We start from the raw sequence: 17,452 nt of genomic DNA on the forward strand, positions 1-17,452 counted from the left end.
GAGTTGTACACTGAATATAAAATATTTTTAAATATATATATTTCAAATTAATATTAAAATAACAATATACTAGTAAATAATATTAAAATAAGATTTTAAAATAAAATATACTTTTGTCATTTCTCTATTTGTTTTGGATTTAATTGTGTTGGACTATTATTATTATTATTATGAGTACATTATCTGATCACATATACCACATCACTGATAGTATTGGTAGTTTAAATAGTGAAAATCTATGTAATGAAATGACGGTGGGGTGGGGGAGGGGCCACAGCGTGGGTTGCTTAATGCATCATTGAAGCAGAACTGCCTCTGTTGTATTTATTGTATTTGTAGTTGTTTTTATTTAACACAAATTCAATCTCGTTTAAAAAAATAAAACTAACAATCATTTTACAGGTTGTATATTATTTTTAATTCATTTATCACATAACGTTTCGTTGAGGTTGAGTGTGTGGTGTTAATGGCTTCCAAAGACAAGGGGGAGGGGTGGATTTTGCCGATCCAGTATGAACAGCGCCGATCCCGGTAATTGGACCTATACCTTAGCAGTATCTGATATCAATTTCGACTTGGTATCGATCCATAAAATATCATCATATACAATATCGCCATCTGGATCTCCTGGTTGGCTGATCAACCAACGCATGCGCAACCAGATCAATCAGCGAGTTCACTCCTTCCTTGCGACTGAGGTAAGTAGACGCATCCAATTATGCTCCTTTATATTAAGAGTACTGTTGTTTTTGTTACTTGTCAATTGTAGTTTATGGACAAATATGAAGTTAGATATGAACGTTGATAGATGTAGAAAGTATGTTTGTTTGCCTTGGTGATCTCTTTTGCTAAAGTTCAGTGCCACACCCAACTTGCAATTGGTTGATTCAACCTGTTGGTTGTACAGCTAAAATACACGCTTGGTGAAAGTACAAAAGTGCATACATTTACTTTAAGAATATTTCTATCATGTTTTAAAAGTTCTTTTAGCTGTTGTTTGATAGCTGTTGTCTGCATGTTTTAAGCTAGTTTGGTCCATGCGGTCCTATGTGTGCATGATTAATGTGATGATTGATGCTTTTTGCCAGCAATAATGCTCTCTTTACCTTTTAAACATTAAAATAATACAACATATTTAAAAGATGTTTTTCTAGCATGTTTTAATAGTGTGGATTGCTTATGGATGCAAAATAAGCTATGTGCATGTTTAAGCTAGCTTGGTCCATGGTCCTATGTGTGCATGATTGTGACGATTGATGCTTTTTGCCAGCAATAATGCTCTCTTTACCTTTAAACATTAAAATAATACAACATATTTAAAAGATGTTTTTCTAGCATGTTTTAATAGTGTGGATTGCTTATGGATGCAAAATAAGCTATGTGCATGTTTTAAGCTAGCTTGGTCCATGGTCCTATGTGTGCATGATTAATGTGACGATTGATGCTTTTTGACAGCAATAATGCTCTCTTTACCTTTAAACGTTACTATAATACAACATATTTAAAATATGTTTTTTCTAACATGTTTTTGTAGTTTGGATTGCTTATGGATGCAAAATAAGTTATGTGCATGTGCTCGGTGGTACCATGTGCTCACACTGCTTGCTTTTGTTGCCTTTTAAAGGTAAAAATGAGAAAACGTATACTAAAGAGAGGGGTTCTTTGCATGTGTATGTAGTGTGGGTTGAGTATGGAGCATGCTAGCTGCAGGTGCTGTGGTCCCATGTGCTCAGACTGATGTGTTTGTTCAAAGTGGAATTGACGTTTTGAGAACTATTTACAATTGTATCGCAACACATTGATGCTATATTGATAAGATATGCAATTATTCATCCCTCAGTGGGGAAATTAGCTCATTTCAAATTTGCTATTGTTCTAATCAGCAGAGGTCTCAGGGTTGTTTAGCAAATATTAATCCTGATTTGTTTAATGAATTAAAATATTTTCTGTTCTTTCCAGCATCTCCCTGAGCATTGCACATTGCGAGATTTGGAAATCTGTTGGCAGCTGAAGGCGACTGAAAGCATCATCATCATCATCAGCCCCTACCACCATTAGCTAATCACTACATTCATATCTATACACCAGAGAAGACATCAGTGCATAAACAACACACACCATATATTGCTAAACTAGAGTCACTGAAAACACTACACACCATCCATCCATCCATCCATCCATCCATCCACACATCCATCCACGCACACACACACTGGGAAAAAGTACTATCCTAGTACTTTGCAGTGTACTACTGCTGTATTTTCAACATTCAAGTGTTGGGAAGTGTTTTTGTGCTTTTGTCTTTGCTGTGAACAGGATGCCACGGAAGGGGAAGCGTTCCGAAGCAGCGAAGCGCCGATGGAGGAAGCTGGACCTTGCTGATCCACAGACGGGCCAGACCAGCGCACCCCAGCAGGTACTTTTCCTCTTATGACTGATTTCTTACTACAGTGTTGTAGCTGTACTAAATGATTAAAGAGAATATTCCTTTGGGACCAATATGTACTACATTGACATTGTTCACAGCCTGGGTCCCCACCCTCGACGACCAGCGATGGGACCACCCTGCAGTCTCCCACGAAGAAGGTATTGGTTTCACTTTTCATTTTGAATATGAATTTGTCTTCATTGTCATAAACTTAACATCCTCTAATGTGTAATCAGAGAGCCAGGTTCCAGACCTCCCCTCTGGCCGACCAGCCCCGTGTGGTGGATGCCTGCTCCGCCACTTCTTCTGTGGTTGCCCAGGTAAGAATTTCGTCAGCCTTTTGGAAAATGTATGGGATAATTGTCATTCGTGCTGCACCTAAAGTTTTGTAGATATTCACTGACTGGTCTGGTGACTGTTTGATGAGAAATGTGAATATAACAGATAAATTGCTGGTGTTTACATGTAAGACGTGTATGTTACTGTATAGACATACTGTAGTTGCTGACTGATTTTGCCAAAGATATATTGGTACTGGTTGGTTTTACTCGTACTCACGTTTTTTAAATGTTTGTGCTACTTCCTTAGGAGTCTCTGGCCAGACACCAGCCTCCGAGACACGGTCAGCCCTCCTGTGACTTGAATACACATTTTTTTATCGTTTTAATGTCTATTTTCTTTCACTGTGTCAAATGTATTGTCTATAGTCTTGTACTGTGCAAAACATTGCCACGGTATCTAATTTGTTTAAGGTTGGAGGATTTACCTTTTTAATTGTGTCTGTAATTGTGATTAGTCCGAGGCACTGGGCGGCGCCACACCGTGCGGAAATGGCCAGTTTCTGCAGTGACTGGGAAGAACCACAAGCTGGTCATTCCAGCCGTGGCTCAGGGCAAGCGGGTATGTAGAACGTCTGAATACAAGAGTACATTGAAGACCGACATTGAATATGCCCTCATGTATGTTTGTAGTTTGTCCTGATCGTTGGAGACTCCCATCTGCGAGCCATTGCAGATGGATTTGTGAAGATGCCGGAGGGACCCTTGTCTTTTGGAGTGATGTCCACCCCGGGTGCCACGGCGGCTCAGTTGTGGGCTGAGGTGCAGAATGCGGTTCTGTCTCGTTCTCCTGAGGCGGTCTGTGTTTTGGCACCCAGCAACAACTTGGGTCGTCCCGTTGGCGAGGCAGCCACTGACTTCGGGCAGCTCCTGACCGCCACCTGCAGCCGCTGGCCTAACGTAAATACCTTGTGATCTATATTCTTGTTACAAATAATGATTTACATGAAGTGGAATTTATATTGTTATGATGATATGTTCATTTATTCAGGTCGTCGTCGTGGACTTTCCTCCACGTCTGAACGTCGTGGTGGCCCAGCAGGATCGTCTGCGCCGGGAGTACCGTCGGGTGGCAGCTAGCATGGGTATGCAAATTGAAATAAAGGCATACTGTTATCAACGCTTAACATAAGTAGGAAACCTCAACGATGTGAAATGCCAGTGTCATTTCATTGACTTGACCTGGTAAACAAAAGTTTATAGAAACTAATAAGGGATTTGTTTTTTCCTTTCTGTACCGCAGGTATTCCCTACCTATCCTCAGCTGACCACTTCCCGCTGTCACGCCTTGAGATGTGGTGTAGGGATGGCGCAAGTAGATGATGTCCTATAGCAAGGATATGTACAAGTAGAATATTTCCAGGTTTACTAATCATTTTGGGTTATGTGTGGCAGGTACACCTCAGTGACAGCGATGGGATGCCTGTGCTTGCCAGGTTGTTGTGGGTTGCTGCCCGCCGTCAGCTGGAGAGTACCGCACCCACCCCACCCCCTCCACCTCCGCCACCAGCTCCTCCTATGTCACCGCCGGGCGAGGTACTTTTGGGTTGCACCTTCATTCACACTACATTTTAATCACAAACACATTAGGGCTGGGTTAAATGATTATTTTTGTAATTATGTAATTTAGAAAATAGTTTTTCGATGCATCGATTAATCTAACAATTCATTTTTAAAACCGATTTGATTCGATTTTGATTAGACTATCGTTTAATAATTTGACATATATAGCAATTAAAGCAAATTTATCATGAATCAAACAAATATATTTTTATTAACAAGTTCAAAAATGAATTGTTTTGAACAATACAACAAAGTGCACAATGGAATCCGAAAACAACAAAAGTAATAAACTTTCTTTAAATAAATAAAACTATTGTTTTTAACACAATCTGAATTAGGGATGGGCACAATTAATAGATGATCGATTATTGATAATTTTTTTTCGACAGTGTTAAACATGTTCATGTAGCAATGCTTCGAGAAAGCAGTCACTCGGCTGCATTCACCCCTGAGCATGTCAACATGCTCATTTTTCTCAACAAAAACCATAAGGTTAAGCTATAGCCCAGGACAGTTACCACCGTAGCCTTGATATAAACCTATAAGCTTTTGTGTTGTTGTTATGTGGGATCTCTCCCTCTCATCCGTGCCTTTTGGCAAAAAGGAACAAAAGGTCAGCTACAAGTCTTTGTTCTTTGATTAAATACTATTAGTTAATAATATGATTTATTTTGTTTAAAAGAGGCAAACTGTAGGCTATTTTGTTTGAGAATCGGCTCTTATTTTGTTAAGTCTCAACGCCTCCGCGTAGAGGCCTATTCCTATAGTTTAACAACTGCACATTTAAATTGTAAATCGCACCAGACGTGGATTAAAGTTCTACTTAAACTATTATTTATGATTTTTATATTTTGTGTCGACGTCATTGATGTTGACGCGTTGTCCCAGCCCTAAAACACATGCATGTGACTCATTGTGTTGGTTTATCAAACCTATGTGTCACAAATAATTTTTGCCTGTGTTCCCCATCAGCCCCATCGTCCTTGGTCATCCCTGTTCCAGAAGGTACTTTAAAAAAGGCATCTCATTGTGTAATGGATGCCACGTTATGATTGCCTTTTCTGTGCCCCATCAGCTGGAGACGACTGCACCACCAGCACCTTCTCTTCAGACGTCCCCACCGATGCGAGTGTTCCTGCCGAAAGTGGTCGTGAAGGGTGAGGTCACCGTGCAGCATCCTTCCAACCCTTTTGACTGGACACTCATTGGCAGCGCAGAGGGGGTAAAAAAAATTGGAAAAATGGACAAGAATATGTATGTAGCCATAATGTGACTTATCGCAACAGAGGAGTCGACGTGTCAAGTCCAAGGTGCCCCGTGACTCCAGCAAAGGGATGTGCAAGCAGCAGGTTTGTTTGTCACAGTTGATGGAGACGAGCATGGATGTTAGGATGGTGATAGTTTCAAGTCTCAGTATATGTATTTTGGTACTTTTTGACAGGAGGACCTGTTGCAGTGCAACATCCCTGTGAACCCTGTGTGGTTCAGCCCGCCCATGCTGGTTGCAATGGACAAGCTGGCTCCATCGCATCTTCCAAGCCCTGAGACCTCCACAGTTATCCCCAAGGGCAAGAAGGTACTTTATCCGCTTCATAGAAAGTATGTTATTCACAAATACATCTAAATCTTGTAAGTACAGCACTTTCTATTTTGTAAAAGCTATGCATGTGAAATATTTCCTTTTTTCCTGTGCCACGTCAGGCGGTGACTGCAGAGTGCCAACCGCGTCGTCCAGCCTCCAAGAGGAGAGTGGGAGAGCTGCAGGTTTGTAGTCCATGTACAGTCATCCCTTTTTCATCTTGGTTCATTGGTTCCACACAGGACCACGATAAGCAACTTTCTGCAAAGATTGTTTAGGAAAATATAACTTGGCAAGAAGTATGCATATGCAACTATGCATATGCTATGCAACTATGCATATGCAACTATGCATATGCATATTTAACTATGTCATATTGGCTGCACGATGGGTGAGTGTGTCTCTGTGTGGAGTTTGCATGTTCTTCCCATGGATGTGTGGGTTTTTTCTTCCTTCCCCCTTCCAAAAACATGCTAGGTTAATTGGCCACTCCAAATTGTCCCTAGGTATGAATGTGAGTGTGAATGGTTGTTTGTCTATATGTGCCCTGTGATTGGCTGGCCACCAGTCCAGGGTTTACCCCGCCTCTCGCCCGAAGACAGCTGGGATAGGCTCCAGCACCTCCACGATCCTCATGAAGACAAGTGATAGAAAACGAATGAATGAACAAAATATGTCATAGGAGGAAAATAAAATGTTGTTCTGGTTGTAAAAGTGTGTGTGTGCATTGTTAGTAAAGTGGTGTGTGTACATTTTTAGATGGAGGCAACATCGCCACCTTCCTCCACGCCACTGCAGCACATTGTACAGGATGAGGCCAGCTGGGTAAAATGCACTTTTTTCTTTTTATAGTATATGCAGCCTGCATTTGTTGGTGTAGAAAAATGGCATGACAGAAATGTGTGTGTGTGTGTGTAGATGGAGGAAACACCACATCGTGTGGAGCTGCCTTCCACCCCAACGCCACCTTGCAGTCCCGGGCCAGTGGTCGTCACAGAGGAGACGTGTGCGCCATCCTCCACACCACCACAGCACATTGTCATGGATGGGACCAGCTGGGTAAAACAAACATTTTCTATGTTTATCATATACACACGCTATATTTGTTACTATGTTAAAGGTGGTATTCTGTTGGATTTGTGTGCCATTTTTAAGTTAGTTTTGTGTTTCTCATTTAGACTGAGGCGAAGGCGACACTGCATACTGTAGAGCTGCCGTCAACACCATCATCACCGCCTTGTAGTCCAGAGACAGTGGTTCAGAGAGACATTTGTGCAAAGTCCTCAATGCCACTACTGCACATTGTCATGGATGGGACCAGCCAGGTAATTTTAACACAGGAAATGAATACGCCTACTAGATCTACTGTAAAGTTGCATTGATAAAACAAGGCTAATGTAAGCTTTTCTATGGTAAAAACTAACCTGATTACACAAATGTATGTTAACACGACAAATACTACATTTCAGGATTGTGGCACAGAAGCTGGTCGACGCATTCGTACCGTCCGGGCCACTCACTCCCAGATGGATTTGAGGTATGACGATTGCACTCGCAATAATCAGTGCACGTGTATGGCACTGACGTTCTTGGCCTACCATGCTGAGGGGTTTCATTTTGATTCAGACGTTCTTGACAGAGTTCTTGAAAATGGAGACTCACTCTATGCGTGGACAGTATGTGGGCTAGGACTACGTTTAATCAGCAATCATTTAACCAAAGAGGAAATGCCAAAGATAGTTCACACCGACAACAATGCATACACAGTTACACAGTTGGAGCCGAAATTTGGTTTGGTGAGGGATCGCAGCAATTCCCTAATAGATCCTTATTTGTTGCCACTTGCCAGACAACTTGAGTGCCTCTCACAAGATGTCACTCATGCTTTTCTGATTGTGGCTCCAGAGTGCTTTGCGGTTTTTCGTGATAGGTCAGGATGCTATGGTTTTTTTGATTCGCACAGTCGATCTTCAGTAGGTTTGCCAGTCCCAAACGGAACTGCGATTATGATGACATTTTCACACTTAGATGACTTAGTCGACCATGTGCATGAGCTCCTTTCGGATCGCAGCCCCGATGCGAACTACGAGTTGGTACCGGTTTCCTTTGGATTAGAACAGATAGCAAGTGACAGACAGGTACAGTTGGATGTCGTAATCACTTCAGAGCCCACCAAAGAAACAGACGCAGCAATAAGAGAATGTGTTGAGACAGATCAGGAGGAGCTGATAGTACCACCATGCGTCCATGTTCAAATAGATTTTTCCAAAGTGAGTAAAACGAGGCGACGGACCGCTATGAAAAGGGCACTAAAGTGCCAACAATGTAGACCGTTTGAAGCTTCAAACAAACCCGATCCCCGTCAAAAAAAACGTCTACAAATGAAGGTCAAGTATGTATCAGACACTAATTACCGCCAACAAAAATTAAACGGCTTTACCACGCGATACAGGTGTGATAGTGCCTTTAAGAATAAACAGAAGACGCACGTAGCTGAAAAATACCACAGAAGTCCGACGACCAAAAAGACTTTAATGTCAGCATATGTTAGGAGAAGGTATCAATCTGATCTGGCTTTTGTTGAACGACAGAAGCTGAATCTCAGGGAAGGGTATCACCTGGATTCAGATATTCAGGTGAGAAAAAAGTTATATCAGAGGGAGCGGTATCAACGGGATCCAGCTTTTCAGGCGAGACAAAAGTTATATGTGAGACAGAGGTATCACAGGGATCCAGCTTTTCAGGCGAGACAAAAGTTATATCTGAGGGAGCGGTATCAACGGGATCCAGCTTTTCAGGCGAGACAAAAGTTATATGTGAGAGAGAGGTATCACGGGGATCCAGCTTTTCAGGCGAGACAAAAGTTATATGTGAGAGAGAGGTATCACGGGGATCCAGCTTTTCAGGCGAGACAAAGGTTATATCTGAGGGAGCGGTATCATCGGGATCCAGCTTTTCAGGCGAGATATAGGGTGTATCTAAGAGATAAATATCGCAACCATCCAGGTTTTAAGCAAAGGTGGGCTGTTTTCATGAAAACATGGATGCAGAAGTATAGAAACAATCCTTATTTTCAAAATAACAAATATGTGCGAGATAGTAATAGACATTCTAATGTAAGGCTACATGTTCAGCGTTGTGAAAAGAACCGTCTTAACGGGCAGCGTATTCGGCACAAATTACAATGCGCGCTTCAAATAAAGACTAAATACATGACTAGAACTCAACATTCAGCCAACAATGTGCAGGATCCAGCAAGCGCTGTAATGAAAGCAGCAATATCGTCGTTCCGCGAAAGAGTCGCACATGGGCCCACATATGTTTGTACTGTATGCCACCGTGCTCTTTTCCTAAATCAGGTACAGAAATGCAATCGAGGAAAATATAGCGACAACCATGACATAGTGGCCGCCAGCTTGACAGGTAAATATGTTCACGTCTGCAACAACAGTTGTTCTGCCCCATGCACTGCCCCGCAAGAGAGAAAGCAGGAATGGATATGTCACTCCTGTGACTCCCACCTCAGGAGATGTGCAATGCCACCTCTGGCAGTTGCAAATAAGTTGGATCTGGCACCCATTCCCCAAGAACTGTCCGATTTAAATGTACTCGAGAGACAGCTGATAGCAAAAATTATACCTTTTGCAAAAATTGTAGCATTGCCCAAAGGACGGCAACGAGCTGTTCATGGCTCAGTAGTGTGCGTACCGTCGGAAATGGAAGCAGCAGTGAACTCACTACCTAGGCCACGTAGTGAAGCTCAACTGCTGCAGGTAAAGCTGAAGAGACGCCTTCGGTATAAAGGACATCAGCATTTTTATACAGTAAATATGGCGAATGTTATAGCTGGGCTCAGGACGCTGATACACACTCATCCACAGTACAGGGATGTGTGCATCAATGAGAGTGCAGCAGCTGAAAGTGTCCTTGAAGGGGAAGAGGAGCCATCCGCCCTGCCGTCATCATCCTTGCAGCAAGAGGCCAGCAACGCCCAAGTTACGCAGGCACAGCATGTTGAACGTGATCAGGAGGAACTTCGGCCGGGCCTCATGCTCGATACATGCATGCAGCCGCTTGACATTGCACAGGAAAGTCTTTCATTTGGGGATGGGATATTCAGCATTGCTCCTGCCCAACAAAACAAGCCTGTTGGATTTTTTGCTGTGCCGCAGCTGGAGGCCATGGCCTTTCCTGTTCTGTTCCCAACGGGAAAGAACACAATGGATGAGGAGAGGATCGTTAAAGTATCACCAAGTTCTTACTTCAACACCAGATTGTTTTCCGTGGATCCACGCTTTGCTGAAGATCAGGGCTACCTTTTCTTTGCCCAATTTGTTATTGAAACTTACATGGCCAATAACAGCATGTCGATTCAGTCGCGGAAAGGAAAACCTCACACTGCGGATGGGAGGAAAATTCTGAACCGGATGATCCAGGACAAGGCGGCGTTGGAGCGGCTCATACAGAACAGGGAAGCGACCAGATTTATGCAGCCACTCCGAGGAACACCAGCATACTGGGAGAAAGCTCACCGGGAGCTCCACGCAATGGCCAGGCAGTTGGGGAAGCCAACATTTTTTCTTACCTTTTCTGCGGCGGAAATGAGATGGCCTGAAGTCACTGCTGTGATAAAAGCGCAGCAAGGCCAACAGGAGGATCACTTTTCAGATCTGGACTGGAACGCTAAATGCGAGATTCTCCGCAGCAATCCAGTCACGGTCATGCGCATGTTTGAGAAAAGGGTAGATGCTCTCTTAGAGCTTATTCTGTCTCCTGCGCAGCCCATCGGCCCAGTCGAGGACTACTTTTATCGTGTTGAGTTTCAAGCACGAGGAAGTCCTCATATACACATGGTGGTGTGGATAAAGGACGCACCGGTGATCGAGGAACCAGATCCCATCTACTGTGGCGAAGTGGTCGAATTCATCGACCGTTATATCACCTGCCACATCCCCGATCAAACCAAGGATCCGGAACTCCATGAAGTGGTTACGAGTGTTCAAACTCACAGCCGCAGTCACACCAAATCTTGCCGAAAAGGAAATGTCTCCTGTCGCTTTGGATTCCCTAAACTGCCCATGGATGTCACCACAATTACCTTTCCCTTTGAGGACCCGACCAGTGATGACGAAGAGGAAAACGATGACCCCAAGAAGAAGAGACGGAAGGAGGAAGACGCCCGTGCCAAAAGGACCAAGTTGGCGAAGAAACAGAGGGAGTCCAAGGAAAAGCTGAAACAGCTAAGAGAGCGTCTTATGGACACACAGGTTCCGGAGGACTTGACGGACCTGCTCAATTCGTGCCAGCTGACCCTGGGTCGGTATAAGCACTATGTTGAGAACCTCAGCACTGGGATGGCTGTCCACTTGAAGCGTACACCGCAAGAAAGTTGGACTAATGCCTACAACCCCCATCTGCTGCGTGCGTGGAACGCCAACATGGACATCCAGTATATTCTGGATGATATCAGCTGCATCATGTACATGATGTCTTACATCTCCAAGCCGGAGCACGAGATGACAGAGTTCCTCAAATCTGTCATCAAGGACGTGCAAAAGTCTGACGCCAACCAGAAGGAGGAGATGCAAAAGATCATGCAGGCGTATTCAAAGCACAGAGAGGTAAGTGCTCAGGAAGCAGTGGCACGAACATGCAGTTTGCCCCTGAAGAAGTCCTCACGCAATGTGGTGTTCCTCCAAACCGACGAGGACGGTTTCCGAATGAGTCTGCCCATGAGTCGGCTTATGACCATGCACCCAGATTCAGCTGAAGTGTGGATGTCAAGTTTGCCGGAAAAGTACGCCAACAGACCACGTACGCAGGCGTTTGAGTCTATGTGTCTGGCAGAGTTTGCGTCTGATTACAGGGTGGTCTACGGTTACGAGAGAGAAGGGCCAAATGTCATTCCCCTTTTGAACGACATGGGTTGCATTCAGAAGAGGACCAGGGGAAAACCTGCCGTCATAAGATACACGCGGTTTTCCATGACAAAGTTTCCTGAAAAATATTTCAGGGCCCTTCTCAAACTCTACTTGCCCCACAGGACGGACCGTGAGTTGACCAGCGACTCCCACCCAACTTATGAGTCATTCTACCTGGACGGATGGTCAAGGCTAGGTCCTGCAAAGGCCATCGTTGATGAGAAAATGAAGCGGTTTGAGGGCCAAGCGAAGAAACTGGACAAGGCTTTGGAGCGACTCCAACAGGAAGGTCCAGCTGTTAATGCGTGGAACTCTTTTGCGCCAGAGGTGGAAGCAGAGCGCCTGGAATGTCTTGCTGCGCTGAAGGCCATGATGCCAAACGCAGCGGACGAGCGGGATGAGCAGGATGATGTTCCTGCCTATCAGGCTGACCTTTCTGGCGCCCCAGCACTGCCGGCCTTTGAAGCACCCCAGTTGAGTCCGGACTTTGTGAGGAGGATGTACCGCAGTCTTAACATCATGCAGGCTTCCGTCTTCTATGCCGTACGCGACTGGTGTTTGCAGCGCGTTTCTGATCGCGACCTTGAGCCCTTTCATTATTTCATCTCAGGGGGAGCTGGATGTGGCAAGTCACATGTCATCAAGTGCATTTACCAGGAGGCCACCAAGATTTTTCGGCAGCTTCCTGGCATTCGTACCGATGCGGATTTGTCTCAACCCACGGTTCTGTTGACGTCATTTACCGGCACAGCTGCGTTCAACATTTCTGGGAAAACCTTGCACTCGGTCTTGAAGCTCCCAAGAAGTTTGAGGCCTCCATATCAAGGACTCGGCAACGCGCTGGACACCTTGCGGGCGAGTCTTTCCAACGTGCAGATTTTAATCATTGATGAAATATCAATGGTCTCCAAGGATCTTTTTGCGTATGTCCACTGGCGGTTCCAGCAAGTCAAGGGCAACCGGAAGACCTTTGGAGGGATCTCTGTGCTTGTAGTTGGGGACTTTTACCAGCTGCCACCTCTTGGAAGGGCCAAACCCCTCTGTGTGTATGAGGATAATGTCCTTGACCTCTGGACCAACTTTCAGTTGGTCCGACTTACGGAGATCATGCGACAGAAGGAGGACCTGACCTTTGCCCAGCTTTTGAACAGGGTAAGGGAAAAGAGGAAGGAGGAGCCCTTGTATGAAAGTGACCGGGCTTTACTGCAGCAGGCTACTGTCGAAACATCACAGTGTCACACCAGTACGCTCCACATTTTTGCAACCAATAAGGAGGTTGACGAACACAACCGTGCAACTGTGGCAGCTTTGAAACTGAATGTGGTCGACATTCCGGCAGAAAACTACAGAAAAGACCCCCGGACCGGACAATTGGTCATCGTGTCCAACATGATAACCGGGAGGAAAAGAGATCTGCCCGACAACCTGCAAGCCGCTGTAGGAGCGCGAGTCATGATCATCCGGAACTTGGACATTGAGGATGGTCTCGTGAACGGCACCTTCGGGACCATCATGAACATTGTCCGTGGACCACAGGCCGCTGTTACTTTTCTTGGCATTTCTTTGGACAATCCTGGAGCAGGCCTGAAATTTCGGAAGAAACTTCAGGGATCCGGGGACGATTTGGCCTACATAGAAAAGTCAGAGGAAAGTTTAAGCATCAAAGGACTGGTGAGGCGGCAATTCCCGGCAAAACTGGCCTTTGGATGCACGGCGCACAAAGTGCAAGGCATGACGCTATCTTCTGCGGTCGTATCTCTGAAGCGCGTGTTTGAACCTGGAATGGCCTACGTCGCTCTAAGTCGCACGACCTCGCTCCAGGGACTGAAGATCATGGACTTGGATGAGAAGAAAATATATGCTGATCCCAACATTGCTTTGGCAATGGACAGCATGTTGCACGCTTCTTTCTTGTCTGTCAGACCGCTGTTGCACTTTGCACAAGGGCCTTCTCCGACTTTGAAGATTGTCCACCATAACACAGAGGGCCTCGCGTGTCACATGGAGGACATCAAATCTCATCATGAGCTGAGACTGGCTGATGTGCTTTGTTTGACGGAAACCCATTTGTCTGGTTCCATCTCGCCACACTTGCAGCTGGAGGACTACGCTGTTTTTGTACGGAACAGACGTGTCTCCTACTTAAACAGGCCAGACATGGCTGCGAAAGAGGGAGGCGGAGTTGCAGCCTACTGTCGGAGGGAACTTCAAGGCCAGCCCCTTCGGTTTGTCCAGAATGTGCCAGACCTTGAATTCTTGGTGGTTAAAGTCATGGTGCCGATCACGGCTGTGGTGGCTACTGTTTATCGACCACCAAACTTGAGTCTGGGCACATTTCTACCTAATTTGACAAACCTCTTGGACACCTTGGCAATGATGGAAAGCCACCCCATTGTTGTTTGTGGCGACTTCAACGAGGACCTGCTTTCGAAACGTAAGAAGCCTATACTGGAGTTGTTTGAGTCCAGAGGCTATACTCAGCTCATCGGCAAGGCAACAACTGGCAAGCAGACACTGATTGATCACATTTACATTTCTCAACCGCAGTCTTGCATTCAGTCAGGTGTTCTGCATTCTTACTACAGTTACCACAGTCCGGTGTACTGTATCTTAACATCTTTGTAGGCCCTGGTCTGGTCTACACATGCTGTCTTGTCCCCAATGAACATTTGCTTGCAATGACCATGTGGCCATTTCTTCCCCTCCATCCATCCACGCCGTCTCACATACGTCAGTACTCCGTGCTTGTGACCTGAAGGCTAGGTATGCTGTACCTCTGCTCATGGGCTGCCTTTCAGAAATGCAGCTGCACACGCTTTAGCCCCAACCGGAAGATGTCGCTTTATTATATGTAGTAGATACATACTCGAGTCAGAATTACTGTATTATCATCTCTGAACGGGCAGTGTTGGCATAGTCATGTTCTCCATGTTCTCAATGTTCTCCCTATTCCTGAAACTTCATGTCACTTATATGATGGAACATTCTAATAACTTGTCTCTCTCTCTCTCTCTCTCCCCTGTAGTAGGCACTATTGCATGAATAGCCTGTTCGAGGCTGTTATGTTATACTCGGTCATAGCATTACTTTCAGCTTTTTCAATTACTGACTTGTTACTAACCTGTCTCTCTTTCTCTCCCCTGTAGTAGGCACTGCTGCATGAAGACATGAGAACGGTTATCGGTATCAGCGTTGCTGATATGTAGTCATCGGACCTCTTTTTTTTTCTGCAATATATAATATTGATAAAGTATATAGTGTGTTTGGGTGTGTGTGTGTGTATATACAGTATGTATATGACTGATTTATTTGACTAACTTGTCTCTCTTTCTCTCCCCTGTAGTAGGCACTGCTGCACAAAGAGCTGAGAACAGCAAAGCTCAAAGATTTGTATTAGTGGCAGTACATTTTACGCAATATATAACATGTATAAAGTGTATATGTATATGACAGTTACTGATAACATTTGACTAACTTGTCTCTCTTTCTCTCCCCTGTAGTAGGCACTGCTGCGTGAAAAGCAAAGCTCATAGATTTGTAGTAGTCGCAGTACTTTTCCGCAATATGTCACGTGGAGTCTATATATTGGGGATGCTCGGCATATGAGTATCCCAACTGACTTCCTGTGTGAGGACTAAGCCTAGCAAAACAGAAGGATGCTAAGGATAAAAAGCTGATAGAGTGTCAGATTTGTGATTTGTGTGTTTTACAGCTACAGAGGAGAACAGGTTCAACTCGCATTCTGATACCAACTGCAGGACATGACAGAAAAGGTGTGTTGACAATTTGTTTTCTGAATTGACAATTAAGAATTCAGTCTTGATACAATTTTTACTGTGTTTGTGTGTGTGTGTGTGTCTGTTTAGGGAAAAGACAATCCTTTACAGAAACATTTCCCGGACGTGTTAATACTTCATTCCTGTTGTAATACGTAGTTACCTACCACATACATATGTTCACTATGCCTTTTTGTTCTCAAGCGTTTGCACCTTTATGTATAAAGACCATTATTATGCATAATCATGCTGTACCAAACATTTTTGTATTGTAACCTAAATGGTCGAGACAGACGGCTGCCCCACTGAGCCTGGGTTCTGTCCAAGGTTTCTTCCCAAGTGGGAGTTTTTCCTTGCCTCCGTTGCCAGGTGCTTGCTCATGTGGGTTTCTGTTGTTCATTTATGACAAACTTGATAGACCAAACTAATGATAATAATAATGTGAACCAAAGTGCCTCGATCACTTGTTTTGTTGTGAGTTGGTGCGATATAATGTCATTGAACACTTCTTGTAAAATTACTGCTGTTTTTTTTCTGAATTATTTGATGTGACTTGGGCCGCTGACCTAAACTGTTGAGTTACATACGGGACATGTTGCCTTGCTACATGAAGTGTAGGTCATTGGTTTTATCTTTCTATATTATACATCACAATACTGTTCATAACTGGTGTAATTGTTGACATTTTGACTTCAAGAATTTAAGGCTTTGTTGCATCTTGTGGTTCCTTTTTAAATAAACTGTCAAATGATTTATTCAGAAATTGTCTGGTTTTATATATGAACTTAAGTACAGGTTTTGCTTCCATGGTCTTTTTAAACTGAAAAATGTGCTAATATTCCACTGCATTCTACCCATCTACTGCTTTTCCGAGGTTGGGTCAAGGGCGGCAGCCTCAGCAGGGAAACCCCGACTTCAGTCTCCTGGCTCCTTCATCCAGCTGCACATGCCTTGAAATCTACTGTTTGGTTCTATTTTGGCTTTTGAGGTGACAGTAAGTTGAGAAACCCCAACTTTGGAAATAACTGCTGATGTTAGGTCACATGAATGAACACATTTAAGCTTTCACTTTCAATGTGATGCCACTAGATGCCTTTTACAAATAGTTTTGTACAAAATAATTCCTGCAATATGCAATGCATAATGCCCGGCGGCACGGCACGGCAGACACCGGGCCCGAGGTTCACAGCACAGGTGGCCAGTCCATCAAAATTTCCGCGGGAATTTTCTAGTTATTCTTATATCTTAATCTTCCACTTTTTTTGCGCGTAATGCGGCCAAAACCGCAAGAAGGACCCCCACACATGTTACACCGTCGGAATCGTGACGCTCGGGACTACAGCGGTATTTATTTTTTGGAACGTTTTGTGTAACCATGGCGACGCTATTAACCGAAACGTTCAAAAATGGGCCAGTTGATTAGGTACAGAATTCTATTTTTAGAACAGCCACATTCCAGAGAAAACGAGAATTTACAGACATTTCACAGCCTTGTAGCTCAGCCATACGGCCACGTAGAAACGTGGTTGATGGCTCATTTTTTAGATAAACTTCTGAACTCTCTCTGTGGCTAAATGCTAATTGTTAGCATGTTAGCATGTTAGCATTTAAGCTAATTTACTCATGTTTAAAGGCAAATACACCCATGGCATGATGCAGGGAGGTTCTAGGACAACCTTGGCAGTTTCTAAACTTGAGGCTCTCTTGCTAGGTGCTAGCATGGACCCGTTAGCATGTTAGCATTTAAGCTAATTTTCTCACGTTTAAAGGCAATTGCACACATGGCATGATGTAGGGAGGTTATAGGACAACCTTAGCAGTTTCTAAACTTGAGGCTCTCTTGCTAG

At 44.2% G+C, this 17,452-nt stretch overlaps 1 protein-coding gene across 1 annotated transcript; it reads left to right on the forward strand.

The window, feature by feature from the left end:
- The first annotated feature begins 449 nt into the window (after nucleotides 1–449).
- LOC131140695 (uncharacterized) lies at nucleotides 450–16,322 on the forward strand. The gene is made up of 22 exons (XM_058091362.1): nucleotides 450–531; nucleotides 663–698; nucleotides 1,960–2,416; nucleotides 2,527–2,586; nucleotides 2,665–2,748; nucleotides 3,017–3,050; nucleotides 3,225–3,328; nucleotides 3,400–3,666; nucleotides 3,758–3,851; nucleotides 4,010–4,077; nucleotides 4,123–4,302; nucleotides 5,302–5,334; nucleotides 5,405–5,551; nucleotides 5,616–5,678; nucleotides 5,771–5,905; nucleotides 6,031–6,093; nucleotides 6,668–6,733; nucleotides 6,827–6,967; nucleotides 7,087–7,233; nucleotides 7,378–7,445; nucleotides 15,542–15,602; nucleotides 15,696–16,322. The coding sequence occupies exons 3-21, from the start codon at nucleotides 2,318–2,320 to the stop codon at nucleotides 15,573–15,575; spliced, it is 1,887 nt and encodes a 628-aa protein (XP_057947345.1). The 5' UTR covers nucleotides 450–531; nucleotides 663–698; nucleotides 1,960–2,317; the 3' UTR covers nucleotides 15,576–15,602; nucleotides 15,696–16,322.
- Nucleotides 16,323–17,452: the final 1,130 nt, after the last annotated feature.

This window comes from Doryrhamphus excisus, chromosome 13, assembly GCF_030265055.1.
Source record: "Doryrhamphus excisus isolate RoL2022-K1 chromosome 13, RoL_Dexc_1.0, whole genome shotgun sequence".
Lineage (NCBI taxonomy): Eukaryota > Metazoa > Chordata > Actinopteri > Syngnathiformes > Syngnathidae > Doryrhamphus > Doryrhamphus excisus.